This window comes from Pelodiscus sinensis, chromosome 14 (genome assembly GCF_052426305.1).
Source record: "Pelodiscus sinensis isolate ZL-2025 chromosome 14, ASM5242630v1, whole genome shotgun sequence".
In the NCBI taxonomy this organism is placed as follows: Eukaryota; Metazoa; Chordata; order Testudines; family Trionychidae; genus Pelodiscus; species Pelodiscus sinensis.
The window spans coordinates 18,923,664-18,945,372 of NC_143065.1; the positions used below are offsets into that span (position 1 = coordinate 18,923,664).

The 21,709-nt window shown below is 43.9% G+C and overlaps 1 protein-coding gene across 2 annotated transcripts; it reads left to right on the plus strand.

Moving 5' to 3' along the window:
* Nucleotides 1-778: 778 nt before the first annotated feature.
* On the plus strand, nt 779-21,528 carry DNAAF4 (dynein axonemal assembly factor 4). Of its 2 annotated transcripts, XM_006112497.5 has the most exons (10): nt 920-1,037; nt 2,355-2,386; nt 2,479-2,626; nt 6,369-6,502; nt 8,601-8,844; nt 9,678-9,823; nt 14,695-14,804; nt 16,397-16,550; nt 19,174-19,279; nt 20,915-21,528. In XM_006112497.5, the coding sequence occupies exons 3-10, from the start codon at nt 2,593-2,595 to the stop codon at nt 21,022-21,024; spliced, it is 1,038 nt and encodes a 345-aa protein (XP_006112559.1). In that variant the 5' UTR covers nt 920-1,037; nt 2,355-2,386; nt 2,479-2,592; the 3' UTR covers nt 21,025-21,528. The 2 variants fall into 2 exon arrangements, with proteins under 2 accessions (XP_075753407.1, XP_006112559.1); XM_075897292.2 differs by lacking the exon at nt 2,355-2,386 and having other exon boundaries at nt 779-1,037.
* Nucleotides 21,529-21,709: the final 181 nt, after the last annotated feature.

Genomic DNA, 21,709 nt, shown 5'->3' on the forward strand with positions numbered 1-21,709 from the left:
AAGAGCCTCCGGAAAAGGGCACTTTTTCCGGAGGATCGGGGCCAGTCTAGACGCTCTTTTCCGGCTTTTTTAAAAGCCGGAAAAAAGCGGCGGACATTTTTATTTAAATGCCGCGGGGGATATTTAAATCCCCCGCGGATTTCCCTACGACGACTGCTGAAATTTACATGCCCCTTCCGGAAAAGGGGCCAGTGTAGACGTAGCCAAAAGGTTTCAATATTTTGTTTGTGGCAGGTGAGGGGAACTTTTTTGGGGTCAGGGGCCAAGGTGAGAAACAAAACAACTCCTCAACCCTCAGGATGTGGACCCCAACAGAGCACTAGCAAAGTGCTCAGGTGTAATTATGTAATTAATGGTGTGTTTCCATTAGCAATGGGTATCGGTGGAGAGGGTGGGACCTCCGGAAAGGAAGAGAGTCTCAGGGAAGGGATGGGGTAGAGCCTGGCTTGCTCTGATATTTAAAAAGTGATCTTAGGTGTAAAAAGGTTGGAGACCACTGACTTCAGGTCTCTTCCAAACCTAATTTTTTTATGAGGTGTTTCTGCCCCCAGCCCTTCAGACGTCCCGTGATGGCTCTCGGCTCCTTCCACGGTCCCCTGAGGTGGATGCGTGAGCACTCTCACTGCTAGCCGTAGGGGATTCCCCACAGACTACGAATCCCAGCATTCAATGTTTCTCTACGGGCGGGATAGCCTAAAGTCCCAGCATGCAATGCTTCCCTGCCTAGGCTGCGCTCCTGCGCCGCGCGCTCCTCCCGTTTTACGAAGCAGCCCCCCCCCCCACCCCCACGTAGACAGGCGAGTGGGGGCCGCGCCGCCTGGCTCCAGACCCGGAAGTGCTAGGGGGAGGGCAGTGGGAAATCTAAGCCCTCCCCTAGCAACCGCTACAGTGCGCCCTTCGCGACGGCAGCGGCCATGCCGGTCTGGGTGCGGGATTACAGCTGGCGGCAGACGGACTCTGCTGTTTTCCTCTCCCTGCCGATGCGGGGCGTCCGGGTCACCCAGGCAAACATCTTTTGCACTGACCAGTATCTGAAGGTGGGGCGGCCTCTGTCCATCTCCCCCGCTCCCAGCCTGAGCAGAGCCCTACGCTGTCTTCCCTGCTCTCCTCGCCTGGGGGCGGTGCTAAAGGGGTCCCTAGCTCCTGCGGACCTCCCTGTGGGTCATTTTGTGCAAGAGGCAGCGCCCCTGCCGCTTCCCCTCCTCCACCCGCTAGAAATCCTTCTTCCCGTGTCCTTTTCATGCTCGTCCGTGTCCGTTTTCCGTTTGCGGCTTTGAGGGTGGCAGCAAGTTTCTTTTCCCGTGACAAGAAAATAAAATACAACACATTTTAATCAATGCAGTCATTATAGGGGACGTGCACATCCAAACTAAAATTGTATTAAACTAGATCTTTGTCTAAAAATAATTGGCAGTGCCTTGTGTGAGACGCTGCAGAGTGGTTTTTGCACAGTTACACTTTTTGTAAGCACGGTAAATGTAATGGAAATTGTAAAGCTGCAACTAGTGTTGCAAAGTAACATATTTTATTGCTACTTTGGGGGGTTGGTTAATCCCATAAGTAATTTGCATTATCACTGCAGCTCTATGTCTCAATGTTTGGCATTTTACACTGTATGAACTTTTATAAATGTTAATTTTATTTTGTTTTTAATGAGAGTCCAAGATGTTGTAAATTATATATTTTACAGCATATTACAATACAATTAGTAGAGTCTCTTACTAGCTGTTAAGATTTTCATGGTTTATTTTGATAAAGCAAAAAACAAGAAAAGGTTTGGTAGCACTTTATAGACTAACAAAACATGTAGATTATATTATGAGCTTTCATGGGCACAGTCCTCTTCTTCAGATGACCGGAGTTCTGAGTTTAGGATTTGCAGACCCAAAATTAATAGGGAAGAAGGGAGCAGGGGGGAGGAAAAAGAGAAGGGGGAAGGAAACAAGGAGCAGAAGGAATAAAAATATCAAAGGGAAAAACAAGTAGGCAGAGCTGGTGCCATAAGCACCTGGAAAATTGGATATTGAAAAGGAAGCAGATTAGTATCAAAGGGAATTAACACAAGAATCCACATTGAGAGCTGTTGGCACCTTCATTGAATGTTAGGTTGGTAATGTCCCAGCCATCCATTGTCCTGATTGAGGAGATGATGATCACAGTGAGAACTGAATTTGTAGATGAATTGTAATTCCAATGCCTCACTGTGTATTTGACTAATAGAACTGGTTTGTGACAAGACAGCCACCTGGAGATCTTTTAAAGAGTGATTAGGTAGATTGAAGTGTTCCCAAATAGGTTTCTGTGTGTTCCTTTTACAGATATCTGATTTGTTGTCCATTGATTCTTTCCCGTAGGGACTGTCCGGTTTGTCCAATATATATAGCAGGTGGGGATTTATTATTTAGTCACAATCTTATTAAACATTTTATTTAACAAAACACTTTTAAAATTAGTATATTTTCTATTTATATTTTATAGGTAAATGCTCCTCCATTTTTATTTGAAGCTATTCTGTATGCGCCTGTTGATGACACTAGTAGTACAGCAAAGATCAGAAATGAGACCATTTTCTTCACTTTATATAAAAAAGAAATGGCTATGTGGGACTCCCTGGTTATGGAAAATGGTAAGTTGTCTACTGTGGAACATAGACTGACTATTTAAAAAGCAAGCAAAAACATATCAAACCCTTTTCCCACAAGAATTCTTGGGCACACAGAATCATAGAGCTGTAAGAGACCTCAGGAGGTCATCAGGTACAGCCTCCTGCCCAAGGCAGGACCAATCCCAAGTAAATCAACCCAGCCAGAGCTTTGTCAAGCTGAGACTTAAAAGCCTTGAGGGATGGAGATTCTACCACCTCTCTAGGTAACCCATTCCAGTGCTTCACCACCCTCCTAGTGAAATAGTTTTTCTTAATATCTAACCTAGACCTCTCCCAGTGCAACTTGAGATCATTGCTCCTTGTTTTGCCATCCGTCACTATTGTGAACAGCCTTTCTCCGGCCTCTTTGGAACCTCCCTTTTGGAAGTTGAAGGCTGTTATCAAATCCCCCCTCACTCTTCTCTTCTGCAGACTAAACAAACCCAAATCCCTCAATCTCTCCTCCTAGGTCATGCACTCCAGCCCCCTAATGATTTTAGTCACCCTTCTCTGGACCCTCTCCAATGCATCCACATCCTTTCTATAGTGGGGGGCCCAGAACTGGATACAATACTCCAGATGTGGCCTCATCAGAGCCGAATAAAGGGGAATAGTCACTTCTCTAGATCTGCTGGCAATCTCCTCCTAATGTAACCTAATATGCCATTAGCCTCCTTGGCTACAAGGGCACACTGTTGACTCATATCCAGCTTCTCATCCACTGTAATCCCCAGGTCCTGTTCTGCAGAACTGCTACTTAGCCATTCAGTCCCCTGCCTGTAACAATGCTTGGGATTCTTCACTTGTCCTTGTTGAACCTCATCAGATTTCTTTTGGCCCAATCCTCTAATCTGTTTAGGTCACTCTGGACCTTATCTCTGCCTTCCAGCATATCTGCCTCTCCCCCTAGTTTAGTGTAATCTGTGAACTTGCTGAGGGTGCAATTCATCCCTTCATCCATGTCATTAATAAAGATGTTGAACAAAACCGGTCCTAGAACAGATTCTTGGGGCACTCCACTAGAAACTGACCTCCAACCTGACATTGAGCCGTTGATCACTACTTGTTGGGCTCAATAGTCTAGCCAGCTTTCTATCCATTTTACAGTCCATTTATCCACTTGATACTCCCTTAACTTGCTGGCAAGAATATTGTGGGAGACCATATCAAAAGCTTTGCAAAAGTCAAGGTATATCACATCCATTGACTTTCCCACATACACAGAGCCAGTACGTCATCATAGATGCTAATCAGATTTGTCAGGCATGACATGAAGTAGAACATTGTAGTTTTTTCTTTGTGACAAAGCTCATGTATTTCTTTCCTCTCCAACATCAATCCCAATTTGAACAGAGTAAAATCAAAAACACACACCAACGAGTATTAACCTAGAAAAATCAAAATTCAAAGAACTTTAGCTCTGCCCCACTAGCACTGCCTTGAGAAGAACCAGAAACTTAAGGTTACTTCCAAATGTAATGACATATTTTATTGGATTGATTTATTGTTAATGCTAGAGACTGATTCCTCACTGACATTTCAGCGAAAGTGCACCTTTCATTTTTATCACAAATTCTAATAGCTTTGGGCTTATTCAGAACCATTTGAACTCCACAGAAGTATATAAACTTGTTTGCTTTTGGAACAAAGAAAAGAGGACTTTCTGCACTGATCTCCAAATATTTGTGTCCAAGTAGTAAAAGTATTGTTGGATATTTCTGCTTTACTGTATTTGTAATTGCCATAAATAGTCCATATCTACACATGCAAAGACCAGGAATGACAGTGGCATGCATATGGGCCTTGGGAAGGCAAAGGATCACATTTGGTGTTTGAAATACAGGCAGTCCCCGGGTTACGTACAAGATAGGGACTGTAGGTTTGTTCTTAAGTTGAATTTGTACGTAAGTCGGAACTGGCGTCCAGATTCAGCCGCTGCTGAAGCTGACCAGCGGCTGACTACAGGAAGCCCAAGGCAGAGCTTCTCTGCCCCGGGCTTCCTGGAATCAGCCGCTGATCAGTTTCAAGAGCAGCTGAATCTGGACGCCTGGGACAGAGCAGCTGGGGTGCTGCTGGGTAGGTCCCCGCAGTGCCGCACCTCGGCACTGCGGGGACCAACCCGGCAGTACCCCAGCTGCTCTACCCCAGGTGCCCCCAAGTCAGCTGCTCCTGAAACTGATCAGCGGCTGATTCCAGGAAGCCTGGGGCAGAGCAACTCTGCCTTGGGCTTCCTGTAGTCAGCCGCTGGTCAGTTTCAGCAGCGGCTGACTTGGAGACGCCTGGGGCAGAGCAGCTGGGGTGCTGCTGGGTTGGACCAGTAGCGCCGCTCCTCAGCACTACTGGACCAACCCAGCAGCACCCCAGCTGCTCTGCCCCAGGTGTCCTGATTCAGCCGCTGCTGAAACTGACCAGCAGTGGCTGAATCAGGACGCCTGGGGCAGAGCAGCTGGGGTGCTGCCGGGTTGGTCCAGTAGCGCCGAGGAGCAGCGCTGCGGGACCAACCAGCAGCGCCCCAGCTGCTCTACCACAGGCGTCCGTGAGAAAAGCCTGGTCTGCTGGGGGGTGGGGTGGGGCACACTAGCTGCGCCCCTCTCCCCCCCCCCCAGCAGACCAGGGAGACGCGGGCAGTGGGACCGAGACACGCCGTGGATTTGACCGCCGGCGTCCTCCGCGGCTTTGCTCCGTGTCTCCCTGGTCTGCTGGGGGGGAGCCCCCAGCAGACCAGGGAGACGCGGAGCAAAGCCGCAGAGGACCCGGGCGGCGGGACCGCGGTGCGTCTGGGCGGTCCTGCCGCCCGGGTCCTCCGCGGCTTTGCTCCGCGTCTCCCAGGGAGGCGTGGAGCAGCTTTTCTCGCCCCGGAGGACGCGGGCGGCGGGACCACGGCGTGTCTGGGTGGTCCCGCCGCCCGCGTCCTCCGGGGCAAGAAAAGCCCCGTTCGTAACCCGGGGACTGCCTGTACACGTATAAAGCTAATATTCTAGGGTATGTCTACGCTGCCACCCTAGTTCGAACTAGGGTGGCTAATGTAGGCATTCAAACTTGCAAATGAAGTCCGGAATTAAAATATCCCAGGCTTCGTTTGCATGTTTCCGGGTATTTTTAAATGCCCGTAGTTCGAACTACCTGCCTGTGCCTACACGCGGCATGGACTAGATAGTTTGAATTAAAGCTCTTAATTCGAACTACCGTTAAACCTCCCTGCAGGAGGAATAATGGTAGTTCGAATTAGGAGCTTTAATTTGAACTACCTAGTCCATGCCGCGTATATTGTGGGCAGGTAGTTCGAAGTACGGGCATTTAAAAATGGCACCCGCCCAGGAATATGCAAGTGAACCCCAGGATATTTTAATCCCGGGCTTCATTTGCCAGTTCAAATGCCTACGTTAGCCACCCTAGTTCGAACTAGGGTGGCAGTGTAGACATATCGCTAGAGATAACTTTAGACTTAATGAAAGTAACTCTGAGTTTGCATTACAATTATGTATGACAATGAAAATAAATTAAATTTTGTTATACAGTAGTTGCTTTCGGTGTCCTTATACTGTGCAATGTTTTTGTTAGCAAGCTCTGTTGCTAACAAGAAAAAGGAAAAAAAAAACCCCAGATCTAAGGATTATAGGTCTTGTAAAACCTTGTTCAGATACAATGAGAGAATTTTTGTTTCCCTCTACACAAAATAACACATGTACCTCAGTCTTAAATTTCTCAAATGATGATCTTTCAGCTGACAAGGAGAAAATGCAGAGAATAAGAGAGAATGCTGTCATAAAAGCCCAAGAGAAGGCAAATGAGGAGGAAAAATCAAAAGCGGTTACAAAACAAGAACATAAAAAATATGCTCTGGAGGCTACAATGAAGGTAAATTTATATGCAACTCTACAGAAATTAAATACAAGAAATATAATATCTTAAACAGTAGCCAATCAGTCTGACAGGATACATTTAAAAACAACAAATGGTCTGGTAGCTCTTTATAGTCTAACAAAACAAGTAGATGGTGTCATGAGCTTTCGTGGGCACAGCCCACTTCTTCAGATCTCTGGTCATCTGAAGAAGTGGGCTATGCCCTCGAAAGCTTGTGATACCATCTACATGTTTTGCTAGCACTTTATAGGCTATCAGACCATTTGTTATTGTTTAAGTGTATCCTGTACTGACTAACTTGACTACCTGAAGCAATCTGACAGGCTTAGGGTTAAATATTCTGTTCAATAATAAAAAATACTACTTTAGAAAAGATATTGTTAAAGTGAGGAGAGTTTGTATAACTGTTGATTCCTCCTTTACTAGTTCTTTGGGTATATACATTGCTAGGTCTGGAACAACATGGAGGAAAAAACTTGTGTACAGAAAAATTAGGACTGTCAGCATATTAATTATAAATTGATTTTTTATGAGATCAGGCAGATGTTGGTATCTAAAAGGAGATTAGGATTGCAATTACTTGTCACAAACGAGAAGGATTATGTAATGTAGAATTTTATAAATATTTTATTCACATTCATTCTGGAATAGCAAATTTGTGGTATACAGGTTTCGCATTAACGCTCCTCTTTAGTCATCTATGTCTGTCCTACAATGTTTCTGCTCACAAAAATGGCAACTTATATGTGTGTGTTTGTATCAAATCGCTCTTTGGCATACCATGACCATGTTAAATTTTAGTGTTGCTTATTCATAAAATGAAATAGGACTGTGTTATTGGCTTTCCCTCTACAGAATAATCCCATATAAATATTTTAAGCAAGTAGATGGTGTCATGGATTCACAGGCCAGAAGGATCCATTCTGATAATCTGTTCTGAGATCCTGTATAACTTGGGGTATAGAAGTTCTCTAAAATAATTCCTAGAACAAATTAGAAAAACATCTAATCTTGATTTTAAATGATGGAGAATCCACCCTGATCCTTGGTAAATTGTTTCAATGGTTACTTACCCTCACTATCAAAACTTTATAGCTTTTAAAAGTACAATACACAAATCTTAGAGCTTTCCAGATTGCATATGCAGGAATCACTTTCAGTGTTGAGAAAACGGAGCCATTTCTTGAGTAAATTGTGGCAGGTACTCTATGGGCAGCTAAATTTAAAGAGAAATGGGAAATGAATAATATATTCAAATAAAACTATATCTTTTTGTAGCTCAAAATTTCCCTGAGATACTGAGCTGAACTATGGTAGGATATAGGAGCTAAAGAATCCCTTTCTCTTTTGAATAGTAACAAAGGATCTTTTGTAACCAGAAGTGGATCAGAGATTACATCAAAAGGATGAACCAGCTCTAGTAGCAATGTATTCCTAAATATCCAGTTGCAGGAGTGGTCCATTACTGAATCAGAGAAAAGAGTGTTACATGCTAAGCTTCTATATGTTCTTTGGTAGTTTTCTACCAAGTACTATAAAGCAGTGCAAAGAAAAATTTAGTTTCTTCAGAATAAGAATATGCAAAGAGCACCACGCTTTCCTATGTTTTCTAAGCCTACCCTGCTGGTAGTGATATTAAAATAGATTCAAACATTTATTTTTCTAGCTCTTGAGTTATTTTAAATGCTAATATAGAAGCCCTTTTCCAAAAATTTTTCTAGAATCCCTCAACTCAATATATAATGTCATATTAATAATGCTGTTGTATAGAATTGAGAAGGTCTGTATGAACTGTTATGTAGCACTTTAAAGACTATCAAGATGGTTTATTAGGTGATGAGCTTTAGTGGGCCAGACCCACTTCCTCAGATCAATTCGCGGAAGATCTGAGAAAGTGGGTCTGGCTCACGAAAGCTCATCACCTAATAAACCATCTTATTAGTCTTTAAAGTGCTACATAGTTCTGTCTTTTGTTTCAGCGAGACCAGACTAACATGGCTGCATCTCTATCACTATTTTATATGAACTGTTGTTCCTCTTTTACTCATTTTCACCAAACATCACATGTTCTGATAGTTCTGCATTCAAACAGCTAGAAGAAACAGAGAGAAAAAGAATTGAAAATTTGAAAGAAGAGGAGCGAAAGAAGGTCACTGAGGAGTTAGAGATATGGAAAGAAAAGCAGAGGAATGTGGAGAAGCAAAGAAGGATACAAAGAAAAGAGGAAATATGTCAAGAAAGGAAACACATAGAGGAGAAGAAAAAGCAAGAAATAAATAAAACAAAAATTCTAAATGTGGGAATTTCCAAGACTAGAAGTACATCTACAAGAAGTGGTATTTCTGGAATAAAGTTTTTACCTTTTCTTTATCATCTAGATCCTATATTGTTAATTAAAAATTCAATTCTTAAACCTTTTTAGGCATTTCTGATATCTTCTACTTCCATATATAGGTACTGTTCTGAATTGGTTACTCTGCTTTTAGACTCCAGTTGGTTTAGTCTCTTGTTTACTTGCTGTCAAGGTGCTAAGTTACACATAAGGGCAGATTTTGGTTCTTAGCTCTTTTTTACCCTTTTCTTTTCTTTCGAGGCCTTCAACAGAATGCTGTCTTTCTGATGAGAGGAGTAGGAGGTGGCATGATTCTTCATTACAAATAATATATTTTATTAGTGATTCTATGCACGCCTAAACTGCACAAGTATTGGATTAAAACAAACTTCTTTCTCATGGAATATAGCTATAAAGTTCCTAACACAAACTGAAGTGCCCCAAAACATTACATGATATTCAGTGTAAAAATAAAGTGATGTGGTGATTCTGCATGTTATACCATTCAGTGTAACCCTATTTTCCAAACCCCAAATCTATAACTGTATCTGAAATTCACGTGAAAACCAAAGCTGACTTACATGAAACTCAGATTTTACAAAGTGCCATCCTTTGTACATCCTACAGGAATTTTACATACTGTGAGTTTACTTGTGTATGACAATATAACCAGCTTTCATGAATCAGTATATTTAAATCTTTTTAGAGCTGTTTCTTCAGAATATAAAACTTGCAATGTATTTCTACTTTATAAATTCTAAATTTACTTGAAAGTATGGTAAAAGAAAAAATGAAAAATAAATTTACTTTTTTTGTTATTTAATTTTATCTTTGCAGCTGGTAGGTCTGGAAATATATTTTCTGAGAAGTTAGAAGAAGAATGTGTCCCTGCTCCTCGAACTGCTGGAACTATTAAAATTAATTTCACATCTCGGATGTTTCCTACAGCTCTCAGAGAATCCCGAGTAGCTGAAGAGGAAGAGGTAAGGATAGTTTCTCATTTTGCAGGGTACTGTTACTATACTTAGAGGTGCTTGTTGTGCTATTCATTCATGTGACTAACTGTAGTCTATGGGATTGAATCTTCTATTGCTTTACTAAATTAAGCAGGGAAGCTCATATTTTGCTAGTCATATTGTTGGAAATAGAAGTTACAATGTGGTGGTCTTATTTCTGATATGAGACAGATGCAACATTATCAAAGTTCCTATTTCATGAAGTTGGATGTACAGGCAGTCCCCGAGTTACGCGGATCCGACTTATGTCGGATCCGCAGTTACGAACGGGGCACTTCCTCTCCCTGGTCTCGAGCAGACCAGGGAGAGGAAGCAAAGCGGCGGCGGAACGCACAGCCAGCTGACAGCCCAGACGCGTCTGGGCTGTCAGCTGGCCGCGCGTTCTGCCGCTCTGCTCTGCTCCGCTCTGCTCTGCTCCCCCTCCCCCTGGTCTGCAGACCAGGGGGAGGGGGAGCAGAGCGGAGCACGCGGCCAGCTGACAGCCCAGACGCGTCTGGGCTGTCAGCTGGCCGCGCGTTCCGCCGCTCTGCTGTGCTCCGCTCTGCTCCCCCTCCCCCTGATCTGCAGGGGGGGGGGAGCAGAGCGGAGCACGCGGCCAGCTGACAGCCCAGATGCGTCTGGGCTGTCAGCTGGCCGCGCGTTCTGCCGCTCTGCTCTGCTCCGCTCTGCTCCCCCTCCCCCTGGTCTGCAAACCATGGGGGGGGGGAAGCAGAGCGGAGCACGCGGCCAGCTGACAGCCCAGACGTGTCTGGGCTGTCAGCTGGCCGCGCGTTCCGCCGCTCTGCTCTACTCTGCTCCCCCTCCCCCTGGTCTGCAGACCTGGGGGACGGGGAGCAGAGCAGAGCAAAGCCGCGGAGCCCGAGGGCAGCAGGATAGCCACGGTGCGTCTGGGCTGTCCTGCTGCCCGCGTGTTCCGCCGCTTTGCTCCCCGTCCCCCTGGTCTGAAGACCAGGGGGACGGGGAGCAAAGCAGAGCAAAGCCACGGAGCCCGAGGGCAGCAGGATAGCCACGGCGCGTCTGGGCTGTCCCGCTGCCCCCGTGCTCCGCGGCTTTGCTCCGGACGCCTGTGGTACAGCAGCTGGGGCGCTGCCGGTTGGTCCCGTAGCGCCGCTCTGGGTGCCACTGGACCAACCCAGCAGCACCCCAGCTGCTCTGCCCCAGGTGTCCCCTAGTCAGCAGCTGCTGAAAATGACCAGTGGCTGACTACAGGAAGCCCCTGCCCCGGGCTTCCTGGAATCAGCCGCTGATCAGTTTCAGCAGCAGCTGACTTGGGGATGCCTGGGGTTCTTAAGTTGAATCTGTATGTAAGTCAGAACTGGCGTCCAGATTCAGCCACTGTTGAAACTGATCAGTTTCAGCAGCGGCTGAATCTGGACGCCAGTTCCGACTTACATACAGATTCAACTTAAGAACAAACCTACAGTCCCTATCTTGTATGTAACCCGGGGACTGCCTGTACTTCTAATTTATTTTCCTTTATTGAAATTAGTTTAAACTAGAGATATTGTGAATAATTGAATTAGTCACTTCTAATTTAAAGGAGATATAAGTATATTCTCTTCTTTGCTTGTGTAGTTATGGTAATTCAACTTTAACTTAAGATAGCTATATTCCTTATTATCCATTTCCTGTGGTTGTAGAATGCTGAGAGTTGCTTTGTTCCTTCCTGACATCCTTCGTACATGTCAGGAATAGGGGAACCTTTTTTGGGTTGGGGGCTGTTGACCCACAGAAAATTCAGTCTGAGGCTAGGGGCTGCAGAGAGCTGGCAGGGGTATGTTTGTTTGGAATGCCAGTGTGGGCTCCCCAATGCTGGGGGAGGCTGTAAGCCTCAGGGACCAGATTCAGGCAACCCAGGGGCCGCATCTGGCCCTCGGGCCTTAGGTTCATCACTCCTAGTATGTGTTTTGAAACTTGTTGTATAAATGCTAGGTTTGTATTTCCTATGGATTTCCTGGTGAATAAGTACAGCTTGCTAAGTTAATTTGAAAAGTAAACTATTCTACATCACTGGCCAATTTTCCCCATCACCTCTGCAAATTAAAACTTTGGTTGTATTTCATAATATGAGCATTATGGCAGGGAAGGCAGGACTATAAATTGAAGTGAGTGATTGAAATAATTGATATTACATTTTGGTCTGAAAAACAGTCACATCACAGGCTATCCAATAAGTTTCTGGACTGCATTGGAGACAAGTTTCTGTTTCAGAAGGTTGAAAAAGCTACCAGAGGAGAAGCTGTTCTGGATTTGATTTTAACAAATAGGGAGGAACTAGTTGAGAACTTGAAAGTGGAAGACAGTATGGGGGACAGTGATCATGAAATAATAGAGTTCATGATCTTAAGGAAAGGTAGAAGGGAGACCAGCACAATTGAGGTAATGGATTTCAGGAAGGCAGATTTTGATAAGCTCAGAGAACTTGTACGTAAGGTCCCATGGGAAGCAAGACTGAAGGGAAAAACAACTGAGGAGAGTTGGAAGTATTTCAAAGGGACGTTGTTAAGGGCCCAAAAGCAAACAATTCCGCTGTGTAGGAAAGATAGAAAATACGGCAAAAGACCAGCTTGGCTTAACAAGGAGATCTTGCATGATCTCAAAATAAAAAAGGAGTCCTATAAAAAATGGAAACTAGGACAAATAATAAAGGATGAATATAGGCAAGCAACACGGGAATGCAGAGGCAAGATTAGAAAGGCAAAGGCACAAAATGAGATCAAACTAGCTACAGGCATAAAGGGAAACAAGAAGACCTTTTATAAATACATTAGAAGCAAGAGGAAGACCAAGGACAGGGTAGGCCCACTGCTCAGTGAGGAGGGAGAAGCAGTAACAGGAAACTTGGAAATGGCAGAGACGCTCAATGACTTCTTTGTTTCGGTCTTCACCGAGAAGTCTGGAGGTGTGCCTAACGTAGTGAATACAAGCAGAGAGAGGGTAAGTTTAGAAGATAGGATACACAAAGAACAAGTTAAAAATCACTTAGGAAAGTTAGATGTCAGCAAGTCACCAGGTCCTGATGAAATGCATCCCAGGATACTCAAGGAGCTGATAGAGGAGGTATCTGAGCCTTTAGCTATGAACTTTGAAAAATCATGGAAGACAGGAAAGATTCCGGAAGACTGGAAAAGGGCAAATATTGTGCAAATATCTATAAAAAGGGGAATAAGAACAGCCCAGGAAACTACAGACGGGTCAGTTTAACGTCTGTCCCAGGGAAGATAATGGAACAGGTAATTAAGGAAATCATATGCAAACACTTGGAAGGTAATAAAGTGATAGGGAATAGCCAGCATGGGTTTGTGAAGAACAAGTCATGCCAAACTAATCTGATAGCTTTCTTTGATAGGATAACAAGCCTTGTGGATAAGGGAGAAGCGGTGGATGTCATATACTAAAGTCTTTTAGTAAGGCATTTGATACGGTCTCGCATGATATTTTTATTGATAAACTAGGCAAATATAACTTAGATAGGGCCAAGATAAGGTGAGTGCATAATTGGCTGGATAACCGTAGTCAGAAAGTTGTTGTTAACGGTGCTAAATCCTGCTGGAAAGGGATAACAAGTGGAGTTCCGCAAGGGTCTGTTTTGGGACCCGTACTGTTCAATATCTTCATCAATGATGTAGATATTGGGATAGAGAGTACACTTATTAAGTTTGCAGATGATACCAAACTGGGTGGGGTTGCAACTTCTTTGGAGGATAGGGACATAATTCAAAACGACCTTAACAAGTTAGAGAAATGGTCAGAGGTAAACAGGATGAGGTTTAATAAAGAGAAATGCAAAGTACTCCACTTAGGAAGGAACAATCAGTTCCATACATACAAGATGGGAAGCGACTGTCTAGGAAGGAGCATGGCGGAAAGGGATCTAAGGGTCATAGTGGACCACAAGTTGAATATGAGTCAACAGTGTGATGCTGTTGCAAAAAAAGCAAATATGATTCTAGGTTGTATCAACAGGTGTGTTGTAAGCAAAACTCGTGAAGTCATTCTGCCGCTCTACTCCGCACTAGTTAGGCCTCAGCTGGAGTACTGTGTCCAGTTCTGGGCGCCACATTTCAAGAAAGATGTGGAGAAATTGGAAAGGGTACAGAGAAGAGCGACAAGAATGATTAAAGGTCTAGAGAACATGACCTATGAAGCCAGGCTTCATGAACTGGGCTTGTTTAGTTTGGAAAAAAGAAGATTAAGGGGGGACATGATAGCAGTTTTCAAATATCTAAAAGGGTGTCACAAGGAGGAAGGAGAAAATTTGTTCCTCTTGGTTTCTGAGGACAGGACAAGGAGTAATGGGCTTAAAGTGCAGCAGGGGAGGTTTAGATTGGACATTAGGAAAAAATTCCTAACTGTCAGGGTGGTCAAATATTGGAATAAATTGCCAAGGGAGGTGGTGGAATCTCCCTCTCTGGAGATATTTAAGAACAGGTTAGATAGACATCTGTCAGGGATGGTGTAGATGGAGCTTGGTCCTGCTTTGAGGGCGGGGGGCTGGACTCGATGATCTCTCGAGGTCCCTTCCAGTCCTATGATTCTATGATTACTTGAAATTATATTTTGAAAAGAAACATATAACTGTACCACGTTATTGTAGCCACCTATGAACTATAATGATAGCCCTATTAAATTCATGGTATTGCAGAAATTGTGGCTCTAATGGTATTTGTCTTCCACCACTGTTTTGGCACCAGGAGCCCCACTATACACTAGGGATGTTAAAGATTGTGTAATATGGTGACTGTGTAACTGCTAAAAATCTGAGTTACGCAGGCTGTGGGCTCTGTAGTATAAAGCTTTGAAAAATGCTAACATTTTGCACATGTATCTTATCACAGTGGCTGCATAAGCAAGCAGAGGCTCGTAGAGCAATGAATGCTAATTTTTCTGAGCTGAAGGATTTAAATGAGGAGGAGAAGAATCCAGACTGGTTGAAGGACAAAGGAAAGTGAGTGAGACTCATTTCAACATATGCTTATAACCATATATCAGAAACATAATTCGTGAATGCATTAATTTTAGGATATTAAATGCTGATTCTGTTTTTTAGTGTAGAAAACTTTGTTTGTATTTTACCCTTTCGGGCAGAATTTTATTTTCTGTATTTGTTTTACCTGGATAATTTACAAATAATGAATACACTCCATCTTTGAGTTCTAGGAAAAAATGGCTCAAAGTGAAAGTATGGCCGAAGGGATAAGTGTATTTGGCTGGACTTGGAAGAATGTCCTGCCACTGGCCTGTGAGGTCACTGTCTTGCTTAGGCAAATCGCTTCCTTCCCTGCGTCAAATCAGAATAACAGTGCTGTCTTCCTTTGTAAAATTCTGTGATCTAGGGATAAAATGTGCTATATAACAAGTAGGTGGTATATTAACATTATTATGAGAAGCTCAGTCTACTTTATTCAAGAGAAGGTTAAGAATAGGGATGTCAATGTGTAGATGGCTACAGAATTAACTGATAAGCCTGGGCTTATTGGTGAATCCTGTTGACTACTCATACTTCCCATACACTGCTGCTGTATCAGAGGCAGCAAGGGGAGGGCAGGAGCCAGTGCCCAAGAGGAGCTGGTACACATGGGGAGCCAGCTTTCAAGCTGGCTCCCCACACATATCGGCTCCTGCAGAGCTGCCTCCCCACACTCCTGCTGTCTTCCCCAGAGGCAGCAGAGGAGGACAGGCAGGAGCCGGCTTAAAAGCGGCTCCCCTTGAGCACCAGTTCTGTTTGTCCTCCTCCCCCCCCCCCCCAATCTCCAGCTCTGCTGCCTTGCAGGGGAGGCTGCTAAGGAGCAGCCTTTGTCTATGGTGGGCCCAGGCTTGCCACAGGCAGAGGCTGCTCCATGAGATGCCAATGCAGCCTTTGTCCATGGGGAGCTCGGGCCCCACGCTGCTGCCTCTGTACAAGAGGCAGCAGTGCAGGGTGGCAAAGGTCTCCTTCCTGGCATCCTTTATATATGCCAGCCTCACCCCAGGGGCTATTAAATAGTAATGTAACTATTACAATACGATGAGATTACACAACTATTCAATTACATGCTATTTAAAGTCTACTAGAACCTACATGGGGAAAGGGATTCTTAATAGCAAATGGCTCTTCAATCATGCCAAAAAAAATCCAGTGGTTAGAAGCTGAAGCAGACAGACTTTGACTAGAGGTAAACTGCAAATTTTAACAGAGGGTAATTAATTATTGGAACAATATACTTAGTGGTGTGTTGGGTTGTCCGTAAGTTGAAGTCTTTAAATCAAGACTGGGTATCTCTGTAAAAGATATGATAAAGCTCAAATATAAGTTATCAGCTTGATGCATGAATTATTGGGAGTTTATGGCCTCTGTTTTTCAGGAGTTTATACTTAGTAATCATTATTTCTTAGAAGTGTGACATTAAATTGTCTGCACTATGTCTTTGGAAATATCTTGTTTTTCAGTACTAAAGTCTTAAATTTCTCAACTTGTTTGAAATTGTTAGTTTAGTGCAAGTTGTTTATAATAGGCATGTTTCCCCTTGTTTTAAAATGTACTTTTTGTTATGTTTTCAGCAAAATGTTTGCAACAGGAAACTATCTTGCAGCTATAAATGCCTATAACCTGGCAATTCTGTTAAATAATAAGATTCCAGTTTTATATCTTAATCGTGCTGCTTGCCACCTTAAATTGAGAAATTTGCACAAGACCATTGAAGATTCATCTAAGGTAAAAATATATTACTCATAAAGTAGATTATTGTAACCATCTCCTTAAAACATGGATTTGATATTAAATCAGCATATAGCTAACTTTTCTGTCAAGCAATGTATGTAAATAGTTATGCGCACACTAATTTAAATACTTGGACAATGATATGTCAATATTTTGGATTGTTCAACCCCTATGATAGATAAAAATGACTATTAAATGGTTGGATTAAAGGAGGAATGATTGGCTAATGATGGTTTCAAAATTTTATGTTTATTCAGTATAATCACACAAGTTGGGACTTGATCGATACAGTAACTCTATTTTTAATAAAAGAATAGTGCCTTTCAAGAAAAGAACATAAACAGTTATACAGTAAAGCCTCACATAATGTTCTCCCACTTAGCATTCTTCTGATGTTACATCCCTACTCCATTAGAGAATATGCTTCATTTGAAGTTTAAATAAGGAAAAGTTTTATTTAATTGTTCCCATAGCACAAGAACTAGGGGTTACCAAAGGAAATTAATAGGTAGCAGGCTTAAAACAAACAAAAGGAAGCATTTCTTCACCCAGTGCACAGTCAGCCTGTGGAACTTCTTGCCACAGGATGTTGTGAAGACCAGGACTTTAATAGGATTCAAAAAAGAACTAGATAAATTCATGGAGGTTAGGTCCATCAATGCTTATTAGCCAGGATGGGTTGGAATGGTGTCCCTAGCCTCTGTTTGTCAGAGGCTGGGAATGGGGTGACAGGGGAGGGAACACTTGATGATTTCCTGTTCTGTTCATTCCCTTTGAGGCACCTGGCACTGGCCACTGTCGCAAGACTAGATACTTGGCTAGATGGACCTTTGGTCTGACCCAGTATGGCTGTTCTTATGTTCCTAAATTCTTCAATTATGCAATGCTCCCTTATAATTGTATTGTCCACTGCTTGTAGACTTCTCCAGAATAGCAGGGACTTGGTACGGGAGCATTGCACAGTTTGTAACAGAGGGGTGCTAGTAACCCACCCCCATCAGCTCCACTATAGCCCGAATGAATACTGGCTGCCAGCGGACCCTCATAGATCAGCGCCTTCCACTTCCCTCCTTCCCCGACTCTTGCTGCAGCCATAGCGACATGAGGGTGCATGTGCCCCAAATGCCATGGGTAGGAGGGGCAAGGGGCCAGACAGGGGAACTAGCAGGAGCCCACCTCCCCTCCTGACACTCAAAGGTAGAGGCAGGGTGAGCAGAGCAACAGTCCCACCTTGCTGTGCTCCTCCCAGCTTGCTGTGCTCCTCGAGGTGTCACTCAGTGGAGGAGTGGGACAACATGGCTTATCTAGTACAGTGAACTGGGGGCCGGGTTGCTCTGCTTGCTGTACTGGTAAGTGTGGGGGTGGACCCCTGATGCTGGCCTCCCAGTCCCATTATTCCCCATGGTTGCATTGCTTGGAGGAGGGAGAAGGGGCAGGCAGAGGTAGAGTCTGGAGTGGGTTGTCCCGGTCTTTCCTCCCCTCCCCTTTACCAGTTGCTCCTAGTTGCAGTAATTAATAGTTACACAGAGTTCAGGAGGCTGGGAAGGGAGGACACAAGTGCTCTGGGAAAGAGGTGGAGTAGGGGTGGGATGAGGCAAGCCTGGGATGGAGTAGGGACAGGGGTTGAGCATTCCATGGTAAAGTCAACAGCAGAGCCTGTTTTTGTGAGGGAATCTGTTGATAACTTCCTAGCCTTGCCTGCTTCGGTTATCTGCAGTGGGCTGTGTCTGTGGCTACATCTAGACTGCAAACTTCTTTCGGAAGAAGCTTTTCCGGAAGAGATGTTCCAGAAAAGCTTATTTCGAAAGAACGCGTCCACACAGCAAAAGTGCAATGAAAAAGGGTCAGAGGGTGGAAGGCTGGGGTTGGCTATGGCTGGGGAGAGGTTGGGGTGTGTGGAGAGGCTGGGGCTGGCTGCAGCCTGGTGCGGGGGAGGTCAGGCGGTGGAGAGGCTGGGGTTGGCTGCGGCCGGGGGGAGGTTGGGATGTGTGGAGAGGCGGGGCTGGCTGCGGCCAGGGGGGAGGGTGGTTGGGCTGAGAGTCCAGGGCTGGCTGCGGCTGGGGGCATGGAAATAGGGAGGCTGAGAGGCTGGGGCTGGTGTGGCCCTGGCCCTTCTCTCCTTGGTGGCCAGGGCGCGGGGGAAAAGTTGGGCCTGCCTTCCCCGAGAGACAAGGTGGCTGGCAAGAGTAGCCAACATGTATGGATATTTTAGAAAAAATGAGCCATAAAAATCACTGTTTTGAGTTAAGTACTCCATGAGGTTCCAAATGTTTTTCCTAATGCCTGTAATAATCAGAGAAATATTTTGTGTGTAGCATAATTAGTAATCTTGGCTTATGATAATGGAATATATTTGCTGCTTGCAAACTATCATTAATGCATTATATACCACTCTAAGATCCAGACTCCCTATTGTGGTATAATTTGCATTTCTAAAACTACGCTTAAATTTTCACACCTGCAAACAAATTATGTATGTAAATCTTAGTGGTTATACCACAAACCAGGAAATTAAATGAGAATGAAATTTTTTTGTGGGTGCAGTTGTACCTGTAAATGGGAAGTTGTGCCACAGAAAATCTGACCCTAAATATTTTGGGTATATTTATTTGTAAAGGCGCTAGAATTACTGATACCACCTGTTCCAGACAATGCTGATGCTAGAGTGAAAGCTTACGTGAGGCGTGGGACAGCATTTTGTCAGCTGGAATTGTATACTGAAGGTAAGAATTTAGATTTTTGAATCTGCAAATGTTTTTCAGTTTTGGGGCCATGTTTACAGAAATTGTTTTTATTGTTGAAATCTCTCTCTCTCAATTTTTTGTCCCTGCAGGACAATAGAGTGATGTCATCACATCACTCTGTGGCCCACGGCCCCCTCAACTGCCCTGCCTCCAGCCTCCCCCCTTTCACCAGTGCCATGGAGTGGGAGCTGCGGGGCCTCCCACCCTGGAACTCCATCAGGGTAGGAGCTGTGATGCTTCTCCTTCCCCCTTTGCGGGGGCGGGGGAGCTACAAGGCCTCCCCCCCCTCTGGGGGGGAGTGGAGCCATGAGGCCTTCCTCCCTCCTACGGGGGTGGGGCCAGGAACCATGCAACTTCCTCCCTCCTCCTGGGGTAGCTGGTGATGTGAGGCTTGCCCCTTCCCTGGTGCTGCGGAGAAGGAGGAGGAGCTGTGTGCCCTCTCTCCTTCTCCCTCCCAAGGGGGCTGGGAGCCACACAGCCTCCCCCCTCCTTGCATCTCCAGCCCTGTCACGCACCCCCTCGGCCGAGAACCCTCACTCCCCAGCCTGCTCACTCATACCCCCCAAACCTGAGATCCCACACTCCCAGCCCCCTCATTCACCCCTTCCACTGAGACCCTGACTTCCAACCTGCTCCTGCATCCTCCCCTAGTCTTACATCCACCCCGTCCAGACACCTATTCCCACCCTGCTCCTGGCCAGACACCCTGCTCCCACCTTGCTCTTGTACCCTCCCACTGGCCAGACACCTACCCCCAGAGAGAGGGGGGTTGGCGAGCATAGCAAGCAGGGGGCACAGCACCCTAGTATATGTGTAATATGAAAAGCCATTACAATTATATATCCCCAAAAGTGAAAAATCTTAAACTCTCAAAGTTTTTCAAAGATAAAAAATTTTCACTGTTTTTTCATGAAGTCATCAACAAGATGTCTTTTTAAAACATTATTTTTATTCTGAAATGTGTAAATTTTTGACAGGTGAAATATTTTTTCCTGTATTTTTTAGAACATCTATAATGACTGTTCACCCACCAACCAGTATAATATACCATACTTCTCTCACAAGGCAAAGTTAAAAATGAGAGAGAAGCTATGAGGCAAAATTTTTAAAATGCTGCTATTTAAACTCTTATTCTTTCTCCTCTACTCTGGCCATGTCATCTCCTTTTGAATTGCTTAGTGACTTTTCTCATATAGTTATATATCCAGTTTTAGATTATATAAACCTTTTTATCACTTACATCTGTTTTATAATTTCCTCATTCCCCTTTGCATTCATTATATCTTTTCAAACTACTCTATTCACAGGTCGTAGCTTTTTCCACGTTAGCAATTCTGTCCTTAAAACTTTTTTCAGAGTGTGTGAAAATAACACACCTCGGCCAGCATATGTTTCACTGACAAAAGTGCTGGTCTAGACATTGCTATGTTGGCAGTAGAGCCTTTCCTGCAGACATAGCTAATGCTTCTTTTTGAGGATGCTTTAATTATGCTGGAAAATAACTCTCTCCCACCAGCAAAGAGCAGCTGCACAAGAAACCTTACAGCAGCACAGTATGTAAAGTAACTATTATTGTATATAGGATTAATAATCTTCTTGCTGTATTAATATTAGGTCTCCAGGATTATGAAGCTGCTCTCAAGATTGATCCTACAAATAAAACTTTAGAACAAGATGCTGAGAAGATTCAGCATATAATTCATGGAACTGAACAAGCTTCTTAACAAAGGCTAGAATCAGCCTGGTGGTGTATTTCTTAGGCTGGAATCAGGAATTTCAAATTCTGCCTGAGCCACTAGACATTTTGTTGCTGCACTCATCCCAACAATTGGGTAAAAGAGAAGATATTCCTCATAACTACTATAACTTGAGTAAAAAGATGAGAGAAAGAGAAGTAAATAATATTCATTTTATTTTCTTACCTGTTTTCCAAAATTGTCATTTGTTTTCTTCGTGTAACTAAACAAATGTAGTCTCAAGGATTTTTAAAACACTCTGTGGTTGTGCTTTGTCAACATTATTAATCGCGTTCATAGTTCTGCTACTCAGGTTAAAGTACTAATGTAGAAAGAAATAGCTGTCAGAACTGTTGTGAAATCAGAAAACATCCAGTTAGAACTATTTCACACAGGACTACAAATTACATAGTGTTCACATTGTATATGAATGTACCAGATAATCTTAAAACATTTTCTTAAAAAACGGGGACTAAAACATTTATATATGAATTCTGTGGCCTTGATTTTTTTTCAGTTACTCAGCATTAGCAGCTCCTATCTAAGTCAAAGTTTTCAGAGCTTGGTGCCTCTCAAAATCAGGTTAGGTATTTAAATATTTAACCTTGATATACAACGAGTGGTGCTATGGCACCTAAGAACTAACCACAATTCATATATTTTGGTTAGTCCC

Excerpts from the sequence above, each read along its gene's own strand:
- DNAAF4 (XM_075897292.2), top strand. The coding sequence starts at position 915 with ATGCCGGTCTGGGTGCGGGATTACAGCTGGCGGCAGACGGACTCTGCT. Across the intron at positions 1,038-2,478 it reads GCACTGACCAGTATCTGAAG|GTAAATGCTCCTCCATTTTT; the intron begins GTGGGGCGGCCT and ends TATATTTTATAG. Across the intron at positions 6,503-8,600 it reads CTCTGGAGGCTACAATGAAG|CTAGAAGAAACAGAGAGAAA; the intron begins GTAAATTTATAT and ends GCATTCAAACAG.